Source organism: Cebus imitator, unplaced genomic scaffold (genome assembly GCF_001604975.1).
Source record: "Cebus imitator isolate Cc_AM_T3 unplaced genomic scaffold, Cebus_imitator-1.0 Scaffold75, whole genome shotgun sequence".
Classification (NCBI taxonomy): Eukaryota; Metazoa; Chordata; class Mammalia; order Primates; family Cebidae; genus Cebus; species Cebus imitator.
In genome coordinates, this window is record NW_016107390.1 from 6,849,448 (window position 1) to 6,864,999 (window position 15,552).

At 45.6% G+C, this 15,552-nt stretch overlaps 1 protein-coding gene across 2 annotated transcripts in view; it reads left to right on the forward strand.

Moving 5' to 3' along the window:
• The window catches only part of GREM2 (gremlin 2, DAN family BMP antagonist), a 131,462-nt gene extending 123,714 nt beyond the window's left edge, over positions 1–7,748 (forward strand). Inside the window, exon 2 of one of the 2 annotated variants that reach the window (XM_017532123.2) lies at positions 5,989–7,748. In XM_017532123.2, the coding sequence (XP_017387612.1) occupies positions 5,989–6,496 (508 nt within the window). In that variant the 3' untranslated portion in view covers positions 6,497–7,748. The remainder of the gene's footprint in view (positions 1–5,988) is intronic. The other variant, XM_037739843.1, reaches the window with a different exon arrangement.
• Positions 7,749–15,552: the final 7,804 nt, after the last annotated feature.

Genomic DNA, 15,552 nt, shown 5'->3' on the forward strand with positions numbered 1-15,552 from the left:
CTCCATCTCAAAAAAAAAAAAGAGAGATTGCAAAATAAAAATGGGAAATGTCAATATTTTTTTCCTCTTTCTGGTGAGTGCCTAGACTTAGTTATATGTTCTGTTTTGCTCTCTGTTTGAAATGTTTCATAGTTAGAAATTTTTAAATTGAAATCTACTTTTCCAGCAAAAGAGTTCAATGCTAAAGGGAAGGCAAAGATTGAATTGGATAGAAAATGTTTGGAGCAGGACTTAGCAAACTGTTTCTGTAAAAGGCCAAAAAAGTAGATATTTTAGACCTTGGGCATTATTGTCATGTCTCCACCAGTCACTCTGCCTTTATAGCACCAAAGCAGCCATGGACTACACCAGTGGGTGTGGCTGTGTTCCAACGACCTTATTTACAAAACAGACCTCAGGTTGGGTTTGGCCTGTGAGCCATAGTTTACAGATGCTGGAGGTAAGTGGTTTCAGCAAGCAAGCAATCTTTGGCTACGAGAATGATCCCGGGGCCAAGAAACAATGACATCTGTCTCTAAAGGTTTAACTGAAAAGTCAGACCACCACCCTCCCAGCCTAAGAATCCAAGTGATCAATGGAGTGCCTTTAGTAGCTGAGGCTGTGGCAGTACTAACCTTCATAATAATGACCTCTGAAGTGTAGTCTTGTGGGGAGTTTTGTTTTAGAGAACTTTTGTATGGTTCTGAGACATTTGTCACTTGGGTCGTGGGAGCAAGTTTATCCCAGATGTACCTATCAGTATTCAGCCCTAGGGACTTCCTGTCAACCTTCCAAGAATGCCCTCAAATTCTCAGCTTGCAGAAAAAGCTTCATCCCCACCCCAGTCACCATTCCCACACAGGTGGGTGGATCACTTGAGGGCAGGAGTTCGAGACCAGCCTGGCCAACATTGTGAAACCCCATCTCTGCTAAACCCCTGCATAGCCCAGGACTACCCTGATCTGACTTCTAAAACTCCAGAAGGCCATTCTGGGAGCAAGTTCATCAACCTAGCTGTACCCTTAGCCCTTGTTCCCCTGCATTCGCCTGTCAGGAAGGGTGATTCGGCACTACTGTGTTATTTCCTAGAAATCGGAAGTTTTATTGTTCAAGCTGTTATTGTAGAACCCGTCTTCAGGTCTTGACTCTTTCAGGAGTGGCTGATAGAAGGGGCCTGTGATGGATTTTTTAGCTGCCTAAGTACTAGCTCACTTTGGCCTGTGTAGTTCTGGTATCTCCAGAGGCCAGGCCCAAGAGCGTTCACTTAAGAGGAAAGGACTCCCGCTACCTCTCTCTTTGCACAGCTGACTTTGGCCAACCCAGTCTGCTTAGACCATCAGCGTTTACAGTCCTGGCACCCCTTGCAAATTGAGAACATGGTCAGGCCAGAAAGATGGTTAATAAAACCAACAGGATTTGTTTATGAGTTTCTTCTCATACAAGCCAAATACACGATGTGAGAAAAAAATGAAGTATCCTCGTGCTGTCGTTACTGGCAGGGGTGGCAACATTCCTCAGAGGTTAATTGTGTGCCAACCATTTTTCTGAGTAGCCGAGTGGTTCAGAACAGAGCAGAACTCTCTATAACGTGCTAAATTCAGGTCCTGGTGGGGCCGCTGACATGCTTGCGCAGGGATGGTTAGCGAACTGGCAGAGACAAGCACGTTCTCTCCCCTGGTGAACTCTGCACAGCCAAGGGCCAGCAGTGACGATGCCGTTAGCAGTGGTGGGCACAACTGCCTTAAGACTCTGAAGTAGGAGGATACGGCCTCACATTCACTGTGGGTCACCATGGCAAAACACCTTTGTCTATTTACCTGTCTGACAGTGAGATGCCAGATCCTTGGCATCTTACTATTGCTATATGTGAAGGAGAAAAGAAATGAGATGTAGGAGAAGAAAAAGCGAAGAGACCGACTTGGCCCCAGTCCTGGAGGTTTCATCAGCCTCTTTTCCCCCTTCCTGAAAATTGAAAGTTTGCATTTCTTCTTGGGTTCCTGTGAGACACAATTTCTAAGGATGATGGCCAGATGTTTTTGAAAACATGTTCATAAGTTCAAAGAATGCATGTTCATCACGACATCTAGTACTGCTGGCTGTAAGGGTTTTTGCCCCAGATTGATCTGAACCTGTCTTAGCTCTGTTCTCTCTGACAAGACCTGGGGCCTGTTGAAGGAAAGCATGCATTTTCGAGACCATCAAGCATGCATGTGAAACCGTTACTGGAACTCAAAGTTGAGGACCAGACTGGCTCTGTCAATCTTTCCTGGCTGGGACTTGCAAACTTTTGGTTGTGTTTACTCAGAATGTTAATAATTTCAGAAATTATTAAAAGGGAACCAAAAGACTTTCTTTTTAAGAGGCTATTGAGATCACAAATCATTCCACAAATATAATAAGCTATGTGAGCCGAGCAAGTCCAATACTCGACACTTGCCATGAGCCAGCTGGAAGCGTGGCCATCTTCATATGACATTTCATGTGTGGAACTAAGGAGGCATGAGAAAAACACTTTAAAAATGAGGCCTTAAAATTTTAATGATTGTGTTGGGTAAAATGTTTTTGCAAAAAAACCCCAAAAAACAAAAAACTTCCTTTTTTCCTCCTTTCTACTCCCCTCGCCCAGTGTATCGACATTACCAAGGCTCTGTGGTTTTGCCCATATCATCACCCTGAGGAATCCTTTTCAGATTTAAGGGACCCGTTTCCTTCTGACCTCCTAGGTTCCTGCTCCCTCTCCAGGTAGAACCGGTGCTGTTCCCTCTTCCCCTCACTGTTCTTCTTTGTGGCCACTGAATCCCATTAGAATTACGTGAGGCAATTTTTAAAAATATAGATCTGAAACCCCACGCCAACACTACTGATTCAGAATGCTTTGGGGCCTGTATCAAAAGATCTCATGTACTCCATAAATATATCTACCTACTATGTACCCACAACAATTAAAAATAAAAAAAAATTTCATTAAAAATTTTTTTTAAAAGAAGGCTTCTCGAGCCCAGGAGTGTTCACTGTAAAGTACCGCAGGTGATTCAGATGTCGCTGGTCACAGGATCACCACCACGGTGACCCGTTTTTCCTGTATACCTTCGTCACGCAGTCATTTGCATGCTTTCTCTAGCTTCCTAATTGCAAGGTGTTTGAAGGCAATGACATGCATGGTATCCATATTTCACACTTTTTGTTTTTGTTTTTGAGACAGAGTTTCACTCTTGTTGCCCAGGGTGGAGTGCAATGGCACAATCTTGGCTCACTGCAACTTCTGTCTCCTGGGTTCCAGTGATTCTCCTGCCTCAGCCTCCCGAGTAGCGGGGACCACAGGATAACAGCTGGCTAATTGTTTTGTATTTTTAGTAGAGACAGGGTTTCACCCTTTTGGCCAGGCTTGAACTCGTGACCTTGGTCTTGAACTCGTGACCTCAGGGGATCAGCCCACCTTGGCCTCCCAAAGTGCTGGGATTACAGGCGTGAGCCACTGCGCCGGGCTTCAGAGTGCCACTGTTCTGAGAGCAGCAGACATGGCAATGAACAAAACAGAGGCCTTCTCTCTTGGACCTTACGTTCCCAGGAGAAAAGTCCGACAATAAAAAGAAGGTGAGATTATTAAATACTGTTTCATTAGGTGATAAGTACCCTGGAGGAAGATAAAGCAGGGAAGGAGGAGATGGTGAAGTCCAGGATAGAGGTGAAGGCAAGGTTAAGCCTTTGCTACAGAGGTGGTAACCGAGCAAAGATTTGAGGACTATGAGGAAGAAGGCCAAGTAGACATTTGGGAGAAAGACAAGATAAGGGTCTAATGCCAAGCTCATTCTAGAAACAGATAGGTGGTCAGTATGGCTGGAGCAGAGTGAGCAAGTGGGAGAGAGGACAGAGGAGGCCGGTGAGATGCAGGGGAGGGAGGAGATCTTGTAAGGGCTCATCCGTCCCTGTAAGAATGTTGCCTTAGCTCGGTGCAGTGACTCACACCTGTAATCCCAGCACTTTGGGAGGCTGAGGTGGGCAAATCACGAGGTCAGGAGTTCGAGACCAGTCTGGCCAATAGGTGAAATCTTGTCTCTAATAAAAATACAAAAAAAATTAGCTGGACATGGTGGCAGGCATCTGTAATCCCACTACTCAGGAGGCTGAGGCAGAAGAGTCTCTTGAACCTGGGAGATGGAGGTTTCAGTGAGTCAAAATCACGCCACTGCACTCCAGCCTGGGCAACAGAGTGAGGCTCCATTTCAAAAAAAAGGCGGGGGAGAATTCATGAAGTCCTAGAGATGGTAAAACAGAGAGAGAAAACGAATCAACAGAAAGATGACGGTGATGTTGGTAACAGCTGCATCGGTAGCTGCAGGTATAAAAAGAGATGGGAGTCCTCTATATTGCTGGATATTAGTGTTCCTTGGGGCTACTCATAAAAATATGAGAATTACACTTTGAAGTCTATCTTTTACTTAGACTTTGGCTTGCACTCTGCAAGCCATGTTTTCGATAGAGTGAGAATAATTTCTCTCTGATTCCCTTTCCTGTTGAATTTGTGTCAGAGTCTCCTGATACAAATGAGATGACACTTTGCATGGTCATCAGGCAGTTTTAATACAGGCTTGGGAAATTTCTTAATCCACAACTGGGAATGGATTTCTACTAGGAGACTCATTTGAATGATTTGAATATCTGTGTGTAGACGTTAAATGCTAATGTTATTATTCATGTGTAATAATACAGATGCAACTATTAATTTTTCTGGCCTATGTCCAGTTCTATCTGTTTTTTTTTTTTTTTTGAGATGGAGTCTCACTCTGTCGCCCAGGATGGAATGCAGTGGTGCAATCTCAGCTCACTGCAACCTCCGACTCCCGGGTTCAAGCGACTCTCCTTACTCTGCCTCCCAAGTAGCTGGGATTACAGGCACTTGCCATCACGCCCAGCTAATTTTTGTATTTTTAGTAAAGACAGAGTTTCACCATGTTGTCCAGGATGGTCTCAATCTCCTGACCTCGTGATCCACCCGCCTTGGCCTCCCAAAGTGCTGGGATTACAGGTGTGAGCCAGCTCGCCCAGTTGTCCAGTTCTATCTTTAATACTCATTTTTAAAGAAACTTGTGAACCACACCCATCTTCTCTCTCCTTTGTATTACTAATTTTTGTAATCATATGCATGTCCACTGGTTAACTTTGATGGCTCTGGAGGCAGATGGCTGGCTTCAAAGCCTGGGCCATTGTTCAGTGGTTGTGTGACCTCAGGTAAATGACAATTTCTGTGGGGCTTAGCCTTGGTTTTCTTCACTTTAAAATAGGGGTAATAATACCACCTCCAACTGAAGGCTATTTTTAGGATGAAATGAGACATACACGTGAACGAGCTGTACACTTAGGACAGCACTTGGCACATAGTAAAACACAGTCAGTGTCAAGTATTGACTATTATTGGTACTTCTGCAAACTGGCTTGAGATATCTCTTCACAGCACTCGCTTTGTAATTCTGTAACTGTTCAACATGCCTGTGTTTTCTAACTGCATTTACTGCACACGTTACTGACCATTTTGTCCATGTCCTTGCCTTCGGGCATTATTTGGGGTGCAGTCCTAGCTGTCTACACGTGTACCATTTCATCCCTTTTCACCTCCAGCTGCCCCTGGGCAGCCATCAGTCAGCCACGCCCCACCTGTCACTGCTAATAAATCCATACAGCATTAAAACCACGTGGTGGTTCATGCCTATAATCCCAGGGGTTTGGGAGGCCGAGGCAGAGGAGCGCTTGAGGCCTGGAGTTCCAGACCAGCCTGGGCAACATGGGGAGATCCGTCTCTACAAAAAATAAAAAGAAATTAGCGTGATGGTGCATGCCTGTAGTTCTAGCCACACAGGAGGCTGAGGCAGGAGGATCCCGGAGTTTGAGGCTGCAGCTAGCCACGTGCCACTGCACTCCAACCTGGGCAACAGAGCCAGACCATGTCAAAAAAAGGACCGCTCCTTTCCTCTACCGCCCTTCACAGCCAACCCGTCTCGTTTCTCGTTGCAGGATGTTCTGGAAGCTTTCCCTGTCCTTGTTCCTGGTGGCCGTGCTGGTGAAGGTGGCGGAAGCCCGGAAGAACCGGCCCGCGGGCGCCATCCCCTCGCCTTACAAGGACGGCAGCAGCAACAACTCGGAGAGATGGCAGCACCAGATCAAGGAGGTGCTGGCCTCCAGCCAGGAAGCCCTGGTGGTCACCGAGCGCAAGTACCTCAAGAGTGACTGGTGCAAGACGCAGCCGCTGCGGCAGACGGTGAGCGAGGAGGGCTGCCGGAGCCGCACCATCCTCAACCGCTTCTGCTACGGCCAGTGCAACTCCTTCTACATCCCGCGGCACGTGAAGAAGGAGGAGGAGTCCTTCCAGTCCTGCGCCTTCTGCAAGCCCCAGCGCGTCACCTCCGTCCTCGTGGAGCTCGAGTGCCCCGGCCTGGACCCGCCCTTCCGACTCAAGAAGATCCAGAAGGTGAAGCAGTGCAGATGCATGTCCGTGAACCTGAGCGACTCGGACAAGCAGTGAGCGCCGGGCCCCACGCAGCTCAGCCCCGCGCGCCCGGCCGCTGGGAGGCGCCGCCGCCGCCGCCTCTGTCCCTGCCCTCCGAGCCCACTCTCACGCTGCCTGGTGCCCCCCTCAGCAGCAAGCACGTCTCTTAGGGCTGACGGTGTCCTTGTCACAAACGTGGATCGCAAGTGGAGCTTTCGCTGACGCGTTCCTGACCGACCCCGGGCCCCGCCTGCGCCTCCCACACCAGGTGGCGGATCAGGCCCGAAGGCAAGTGCTGGAAACCACCACCCGCCCCTCAGCAGTCCGAGGGGACCGTTCGAGGTCATGCACTGCAGATCCGGCATGGATGTTTCCACCATGTGGAAAAGCGAGGATTTCCCTGCGCGCCCCCTGCGCTCCAGCCCGCCCGGTTCCCACGCGAAGTGGAGGATGCGCCACTTTTCTGAGCTGCCCCGCAGACCTCTCCTGCTGGTCTCTGGACCTCGGGCTGGGGGCGCTCATTCTCGTGACTGGCAGGCTGCCCTCGGTTGCTGATGTGAGGCGGATATGTACAACCTCCATAAATAAGTACGGGGATGGGGGCGTCTCCTAATAAACCGATACCAGGAAGACAACTGGAGCTGCCTGGATCCCGAAGTGGGCTTCCTGGGGAACCCCGAGCACAGCAGGCTGCACTCTCCCCACCCTCCGCCACCACTGCCTCTTCTTCCTCACTATCCCCACCCCCGATTTGTGGACTAAAGATGAACTCTGGTGTGCATGCTATTATTGCTGCAATTAGAATATTATCACACACACAAAGGTCTCTATATTAACGCTGGTTTTATAAGTGACCGTATATTGTAAAGAGCTGTTTAAAAAGTATTATAGACCTATTCATGTATTATTTCACAGATTTTGACTCTGTCTTGCAGCACCATTCTGAGTAAGGATGAGAACAGGGGATGATCTGCCCAGAAGGTGTTTTACTCAGAAAAAAAAAAAGCCTGGTCAGCAATTCACTGTCATGCACCTATTTTAGATTGGGCAGGGAGACGGACGGAGTCGTGTTGTTTTACTTTGAATATTATTTCACTGAAGGTACTAAAGCATCGCAGCACAGAGTAGAAATTGGTTTGGGATGGTTAGGCACAGGGAGAGGCATTCGTTGGGAAATCGATGACCAGAAACTCGAAAGCCCCTATAATGCGGAATATGCATACGTGGGGTGAAACGATATACTATTCTCACTGTCATGACACTAAGCAAAAAATCTTTCCCGTTAAAAGAAAGAGAAAAAGAAAGGGATATTTAAAAATATAAGGAGCTGAGTTGCTTTGTGGTGTAGGAGGGAGTAAGGAATAAGATATATAGATAGTAATCTAGCTGAACTGTTCTGCACAAAATAACATGCTTCCTTTTCAAAGAATAGACTTCAAAGGGGACGAACAAACATTAGGTCACTTTTTTTTTTAGATGGATTATGCTCTGTCACCCAGGATGGAGTGCAATGGCACGATCTCAGCTCACTGCAACTTCCGACTCCCTGGTTCAAGTGATTCTCCTGCCTCAGCCTCGCAAGAAGCTGGAACTACAGGTGTGTGCCATCACGCCGAGCTAATTTTTGCATTTTTTGGTAGAGACGGGGTTTCACCATGTTGTCCAGGATGATCTGGATCTCCTGACCTCGTGATCCGCCCACCTCTGCCTCCCAAAGTGCTGGGATTACAGGTGGGAGCCATCGTGCCCAGCCACCTTTTATTTTTATAATGAATTGTAACTTTCTATGTTGTGGTCTCTTGATAAAAGGAAGTAGACATAACTTGTTTTCCAGCAAAATTATACTTCCTCTGGTTCCCTTTGCTCAGTTGCCCTAGGAAGGCTTCCCTGTGAGTAATGCTTATGAAATCTGACAAATGTGAATGAGCTGCCATTGGTGGGAATCAGTACACTTTGAAAACCTTTCACAGATGCTTCCCCAGGAAGTGCTCCTGTGGAGGGGCCATTCCCTAGTATGTGAGAGAGACCCTTTGCAAGCTGCTGCGGGGACTTAGCTTCCTGATGCTGGGTGGTGGCGGTGGATCTAGAGGCATTCACTTGGAAAGCAAGGATTGGGGTGGGGTGGGTTGGTGAATCTATTTCAGGCCACTGCACTACAAGGTTCATTTCTGTCATTTCTGCAACACCGTGAGACCTGAGCAAGAATGTGCTGGTGCAGAGTTGATCTTGGTTTTGTAAATGAGCATATACAGCCTGAACTCAGGAGGCAGAAATCAAAAGAAATCCTTGAGGGCTGGAACTTGAGGATGGGAAGAAAATGTAAAGAAGGGTGTTCAAGGTCAGGATTGATTTTTGCATTTAGCGGAAAACCTTAAGTCAGACTCAGTGGCAGAACACGCAGCAGAAAAGCTGTGAAGGAAGGAAAATTATGTGATTGTAATGGAGGCTAATGGGGCGAATTGGGAGGTGAGTGGAGGAGAGTCTCTGAGCAGCTGCAGAGTCAACCCCTGTCATTTATTAACATGGAACCCATACAGATAGGGGAGGGATTAAGCTAAGAACTTACAGAATGCAAACACGAGCACACTCTCTTTGAACCCAGTTGTGGGTGTAACAATGAAAGCAATATGATATGCTGCGGTGTAGTGTGAAGCTCCTTCTGGGGGTTCTCATATGTACAAAGTTTACCTTATAATGGCTCAAATTGTATTTAATTTTTTTGTTTTGTTTATAAATGAAGAAAAGCTATAAGTATAATGTAATTATTTTATAGGTATACTATTAAATTATAGAACAAATAAAGATAATCTAGGATTCTATGTGATCCCGGTGTGATGTACCATAAAAGAGGGATTTTTCACTTGTTTCAGTGAGCCGTGACGCAGCACTGTGCATGCAGCGTGTTTCTGTTCAACCATGTTGAGTTCAACCCCTAGCTTGTGTCATATAATCTCCTTTGGGATCTGGAATCTTCTAAGAGAATTAGAATCAGGCATCCAAGGAGAAGAAGGGATGGATGTGGTATTCAGTCCTGGTCTTTGGGAGCTTCCAAGCCTCTTCCAGATCCCTGCCAGCTGAAGGCAGAGTATTCTCACCGTGCTGGCTGGATGAGAAACACTAAGCAAGGAAGCCTTGAGAAACAGCTGCAAATGGAAGTCCACTGTTAGTCCCCTCTTCAACAGCAGGGACACACTGTCCTGAGTTTTGTTTATTTTCACATTTACTTCTTATGAGTGCCAACATTTCTTAATTTAAATATTTCTTAGTTTACAGTGTCTCCATTTTTCTATTAATCGACTTAATCTGCCATTCAAGAAAACTCAATTATCAATAAAAAATAAAATCCATAATCAAATTGCACATGGTTGATTCACTGTGTAGACTTCAAAGGAATTAAACTCCACTTCCTAGTAAATAATTCATCTTAGTGTATTAAATGGGACAGACTAGTTCACTGTGTGCCAACATATTTCAACTCACTTGTTTTTGAAGTTGGCCAACTGATTTTTAAGTTATAAAGTCAATGAAAATGACTTTTGCTGTTGTGTGAACAATTTAGAATGTATATATTACCAGAAAGCTTATTTAATGATTGATCACCACTGATTATTAATGTCTGCATGAGCAATAATAATAATAATAATGCAATTAAAACTTTTTAAGTGAAAGCAAGTTTATTAAGAAAGTAAAGGAATAAAGAGTGCCTACTTCATAGGCAGAGCAGCCTGAAATGTCTTATTCATCATGCTATCTTCTGAATTCTCCTTAATCCCCAACCTTGCACCCCCTTCACCTGATTCCACTGCCACAGCTTCTCACACGCAGCAGATGCCCATTCAATTCACCAAAAACAAAACATGAGAAACAGGGCAGTTTTTATTGTTGTTTTTATCCCTTGATGTTACCGACTTCTCTAGTATTCAGTCTAGAATATAAGGCAAAACAAACAAAACAGAGAAATCACTGCCATATTATTCCTTGAATCCTGAGTTTTCTACCTTGTTTCTCTTCTTTTCTCCACCTTTTAGAGCCTCATGTTATATGTGGGTGTGCATGTGTATATAAACACAATATATATATAGTGTATAGCGTATATATTGTGTGAAAAAAGTAGAGAACGGTGTATATATAGTGTATAGTGTATATACTGTGTGTATATACACACACACCACACACATAATATCTGGAGATGTTAGTGGAGGGAATAGGAAAAAAATATGTCTGCTGCATCTTACCCAGAATCAGAAGTTTCCTTAATTTTCCTTTGTCTTCCTTTCCTTTCCTTTTCTTTTCTTTCTCTCCCTCTTTCTCTTTCCCTTCCGTCCTTTCTTTTCTCTTTTTCTTTCTTTCTTCCTTCCTTTCTTTCTTTCTTTCTTTCTTTCTTTCTTTCTTTCTTTCTTTCTTTCTTTCTTTCTTTCTTTTTCTTTCTTTCTTTCTTTCTTTTTCTTTCCTTCTCTCTCTCCTTCTCTTTCTTTCTTTCTTTCTTTCTTTCTTTTTCTTTCTTTCTTTCTTTTCTTTTCTTTTCTTCTCTTTTCTTTTTTCTTCTTTTTGACAGATTCTTGCTCTGTCACCCAGGCTGGAGTGCAGTGGTGCGTCTTGGCTCACTGCAACCTCCACCTCTCAGGTTCAAGTGATTCTCCAGCCTCAGCCTCCTGAGTAGCTGGGATTACAGGTGTGCACCACCATGCCCGGCTAATTTTTGTATTTTTAGTAGAGACGGGGTCTCACCATGTTGTTCAGGCTGGTCTCAAACTCCTGACCTCATGATCCATCCACCTCACCCTCCCAAAGTGCTGGGATTACAGGCACAAGCACTGTGCCCAGCCAGTTTCCTGAATATTTATAAGGTTTATTACCCACTTTCTAAGGTGTATGGAGTGTGTACTTACCAAGTCCTCCAACATAACTTGCTCCATACCTCTCATCAAGTCCTATTACATGAGGTCAGTCATAGGGTGAATCCATGTAGTGATTTACAGAATGTCCCTTCAGTTTACATTTTGACAAAGAGCATCATAACTTACATAGTCTGGGGGCAAGACCAGAGACATCAACTGTTCATCCCATTGGAATGCAGGCTACCTCTGGTCCTCTCGTCGATTGAGATGACAGAAAACACACTTGCCAGGTAAAGTTCTAGAAGTGGTTTTAATCTGCTTTCACAAAGAAATCACACTCAGTGCAGCAGGTGTAACGGGGGCTACTGCTGGAACATCCTGCCATGCTCCATTTGATTTTTGCAGGAGCCAGCATGGTGAAGTAAATGGAAACATAGCCAGGGCTACTACAGTATTGAAATCTTTGAGGGGTTCATTAATTTCCCCGATTCCTTCTGGAATTCAGCATCATTTTTGATGTACTCTTTTTTCTAGGGTGGAAGCAGCTTCAGGGGCTTCCATTTGCCATTTCCCACTACAATAGCTCTTAACTAAGAACTCAAGGATCAATGTGAAGGTTCTTCAAACTACCAAGAGTGTCCCTTCTAATTATGTATTTGGAAATGAGGGAAAGGAGCACCAGGTTAGTCTGTGGACCAGTGGGCCCACTGAGAGCCAGACCTCGGAGGCTCTAGTAGACCCTGTATGAGCTCACATTAGTAGGGAGCCATGGTGGTTCAACGGGTCTCCAGGTATTGGTGTCAGTTCAGACCCAGAGTTCAATAATTCTCAAAAATGGAGTATTCTTCTTCTCTCTCAAACCACATTTACCTGAATAAAGTGGTCCTGAGCTCCTTGGTTAAGAAGTAGGGAAATAAATGAATAGATTTGCCCTCGCATTGCCGCTCATAGGAATCAGCCACTGCTTCAGCCTGATCTAGAATGATCTAGAATGGGTCTGATCTAGAATGGGTCTGACCTGGAAACTGAACAAGGGATTGTGATTTTCATTGAGATGCTGCCCTGTGCCTCTAATTTTCCTTCACTGATTTATTTTGACTGTGTTAATTAAGCAATGCTCTTGTTGCCCTCCCCCCAGGACCTCCTATCTATCTTGACTTCAGGAACATCATGTTCTGGTAACCATCTTCAAGTTGGGAGTCCACGGATGCTGCCACAGTCCTACCCCTCTTCGCAATAACCGTGGCCACTTCTGAAAGCTAAGCATTACAACCTGGCCCATATTCTTTTGAGATCTCGGTATTCTCGTGTCCTTCAGGGAACCTAGTTTTATACCAGCATCTCTTCCGACAGTTATCCCTGGCCTACAGGTGCCGGCACTCCTGAGCACTGGAGCTGCTACGTTTCTCACAAACACAGGCATCACAGCTTTGGTAACTAGAGACCTTCCTGGAACACAGTTGGCGAGTGGTTTGGTTTTCTAGCTTTAGCATGCCCACTTCTCTGAGCCTTAGGATGCGTTTACCCATCACGCATCATGGAAGTTTCTACATTTCTATTTCATGGAGTGTGGCTCCGAGTGTGTGAGACACTTCAAGAATCATCCTAGTAGCTTATTATCATCATTGCTGGGGGATTTTCCATAGGCTCAAATCCTGAATCACTGGAGGCTGCTCCCATGGTGATAGGCATTATCCAATTTAATGTCCTGCTCTTTCTCCTTGATACAGCAGCCTTGGGACACATCCCCATGCTTCTGCTCCTGGATCCTGCTGTGACTTCACGGTATACTCCGTTTCCTCCCTTAGTCAACCCCGCAGATCCCCAGCAGAGATGAGTTTGGCCCAGATGGGCCAGCTCAACAGGCCTAGCAGGTTCAGGGGAGTTTCAGAGTCCCAGTTGCATCTACCCAAGCACTCCTCTCCCACTTTTAGGGGTTCTATTTCCCTAAGGTTCTAATCTTGGGACAGGAGACTTGCTGAAGCTGAGAATCCAAAATTCTCTGAAAGAGAGCTCCTTTTTACAATTAAGTCTTCTTCTGACTGCAGAAGACTAGGGCTTAATTAATGTAGCCTAAGAGACCCTATCTGTGGCTTTCACATTCTGTGTGAATTAGTGATTAACCACCCTGAGTCTTTTGTTAACTCTTCAACAAATCAATGCCACTTGTAAGTAGGTATCCAATCCCAAAATCCTTATGATCTTTCTGCCCCTCACAACTTTTAAGCACTGAAGATATCAAAGCGGCATCATTCGTCTGGGGTCATACCTGAGGTTTGTTGACTCACGCCAAGGTAATCAAGGGTGCGAACGCACAAAGAGTGAGTTTTAACAGTAGTACTTTAGTAGGCAAAAGAGAAAAGCTCCCTCGTGCAGAGGGAGGGGCTTCTGAGCGGATCTCCCCATTCACAGAGAGATGCAGTTGGCTTTATAGATGAGTTCGAGGAGGCAGTGTCTGATTTACATAGGGTACAAAGCATTGGTTGGACTAGGTGTGCCATTTATATAGTGTAAGAAAAAGCTAGCACCATCCTAATTTTTCATTATGCAAACTGGTTATCTACCTGACTGTCACCACGTTGCCTGGTCCCTGACTGCACCAGGTGACAAAGAAAAGGGAAGATGGAGCCTCCATGTGGAACATGCTTGGCCCCCAGGTGCGTTTTCCTATTGGCACAGCTGCCGGCATTCACCTGTGCAAGCTTCTGCCTTGCTTTTCTACATCTACGGCTTGATTTTTCAGGCTGCTCTTTGTTAGGAAAAAAAAAATGATTTGGTGGCTGCTTTTTATTAAAAGAGAAACTGATTAAGGACTCTCTTACCCTCACTATCTGTCTAAATAATTTTATTTTAGTTCCTGTATCAATATTGCACCAGCCAATGAGTCCCCCCACCAGCATCCCATCCTAATTTACGTCTGGGAAGAGGTTTAATGATGCACTGCTACAGCATGCTGGGACCTATACTCAGCAGCTGGTCAATGACTGAGCTTTCTTCAAATCCCGTGTTAGGGTATCCTTCTCTAGGAACTGGAACTGTTTACCTTAGATTGGTTTTCCAAACGCTGAGACAGAGTTCAGAGCAGGAGGTTTATTGAGGAATGCTTGCAGAACAGAGACCCTTACGCACATGAGGACTGTGCAGAGGGAAAAGCCATCAGGTCACAATTGAGGACTTGTCTGATCCTATAGGGAACTCTGGAGGTGGTTTGGGAGGCGGCATTTTAGACTTGTGCCAAATTGAAGAAAGAGAGACAGGCTTTTGCAGCCCACATCCCTCAGACACTGAAACAAGCCATCCCTAAGAGAGGGCATGCATTGCCACTAAGGGCCAATCTCAGTGAGGACCTACAGCTGTTAGTTTCAGTGAGGGCCAGCAGCCAGGTGAAGAGGATATCTGGGCAGAGCACCATAGTAGTCATCCTTCCCTGTGGGTTAGCGGTAGGCTTGGGGGCTGGAGCATGGGGGGAAGGAGGAGACAGAGAAGAAAGAACATGGAGGCCTTGAAAGAGGCAGAGTAAGTTCCACCTGACATCAAAGGAAATAGAAAATCGCTGATAGAGTTGATCAAGTCACAACATGCAAGGTGATTGGAGGGAACAGAATCTGGTCCAGACGGACCAGCTCAGGGCTCTTGCAACAACATAAACTGAAGGTTAGGGCCAGACCAGGGAATAGAATTGGATCTCAAAGAAGAGACAAGTATGTGAAGCGGTCGCAGAATGTGGTGACGAAAGAGAAGGATGTTAGTGCAAGCGATGGGGAGCCCGGTATCAATGAGGATCTGGTCATAGAAGATACTGCCGCAGGTTTTTGTAGAGGTTGGGTCTGTGGTGATAGCAAAACATTTGTAAGGGAAACTTTTTCCCTGTTTGGAGAAATAGGACTGAAATTTATGTGAGAAGCTAGATCTGGAGAAACTGATATTGAAGCAAAAAGACTGTAACTAAATCCGTGAACATATATGAGACTTTTGTTTTGTTTGTGAGACAGGGTCTCACTCTGTCACCCAGGCTGGAGTGCAGAGGTGGGATCACAGCTCGGGTCCCAGTCAGTCAAATCTCCTCCAACTCTCTCTCTCTCTCTCTTTTGACACAGAGTCTCACTCTGTGCTCTGCAGCAGTACAGTCTTGGCTCACTGCAGCATCAATCTCCATCTCCTGGGCTCAAGTGATTCTCCCACCTTAGCCTCCTGAGCAGTTGGGACCACAGGTGCATGTCACCATTCCTGGCTAATTTTTCTGTTTTTTGTAGA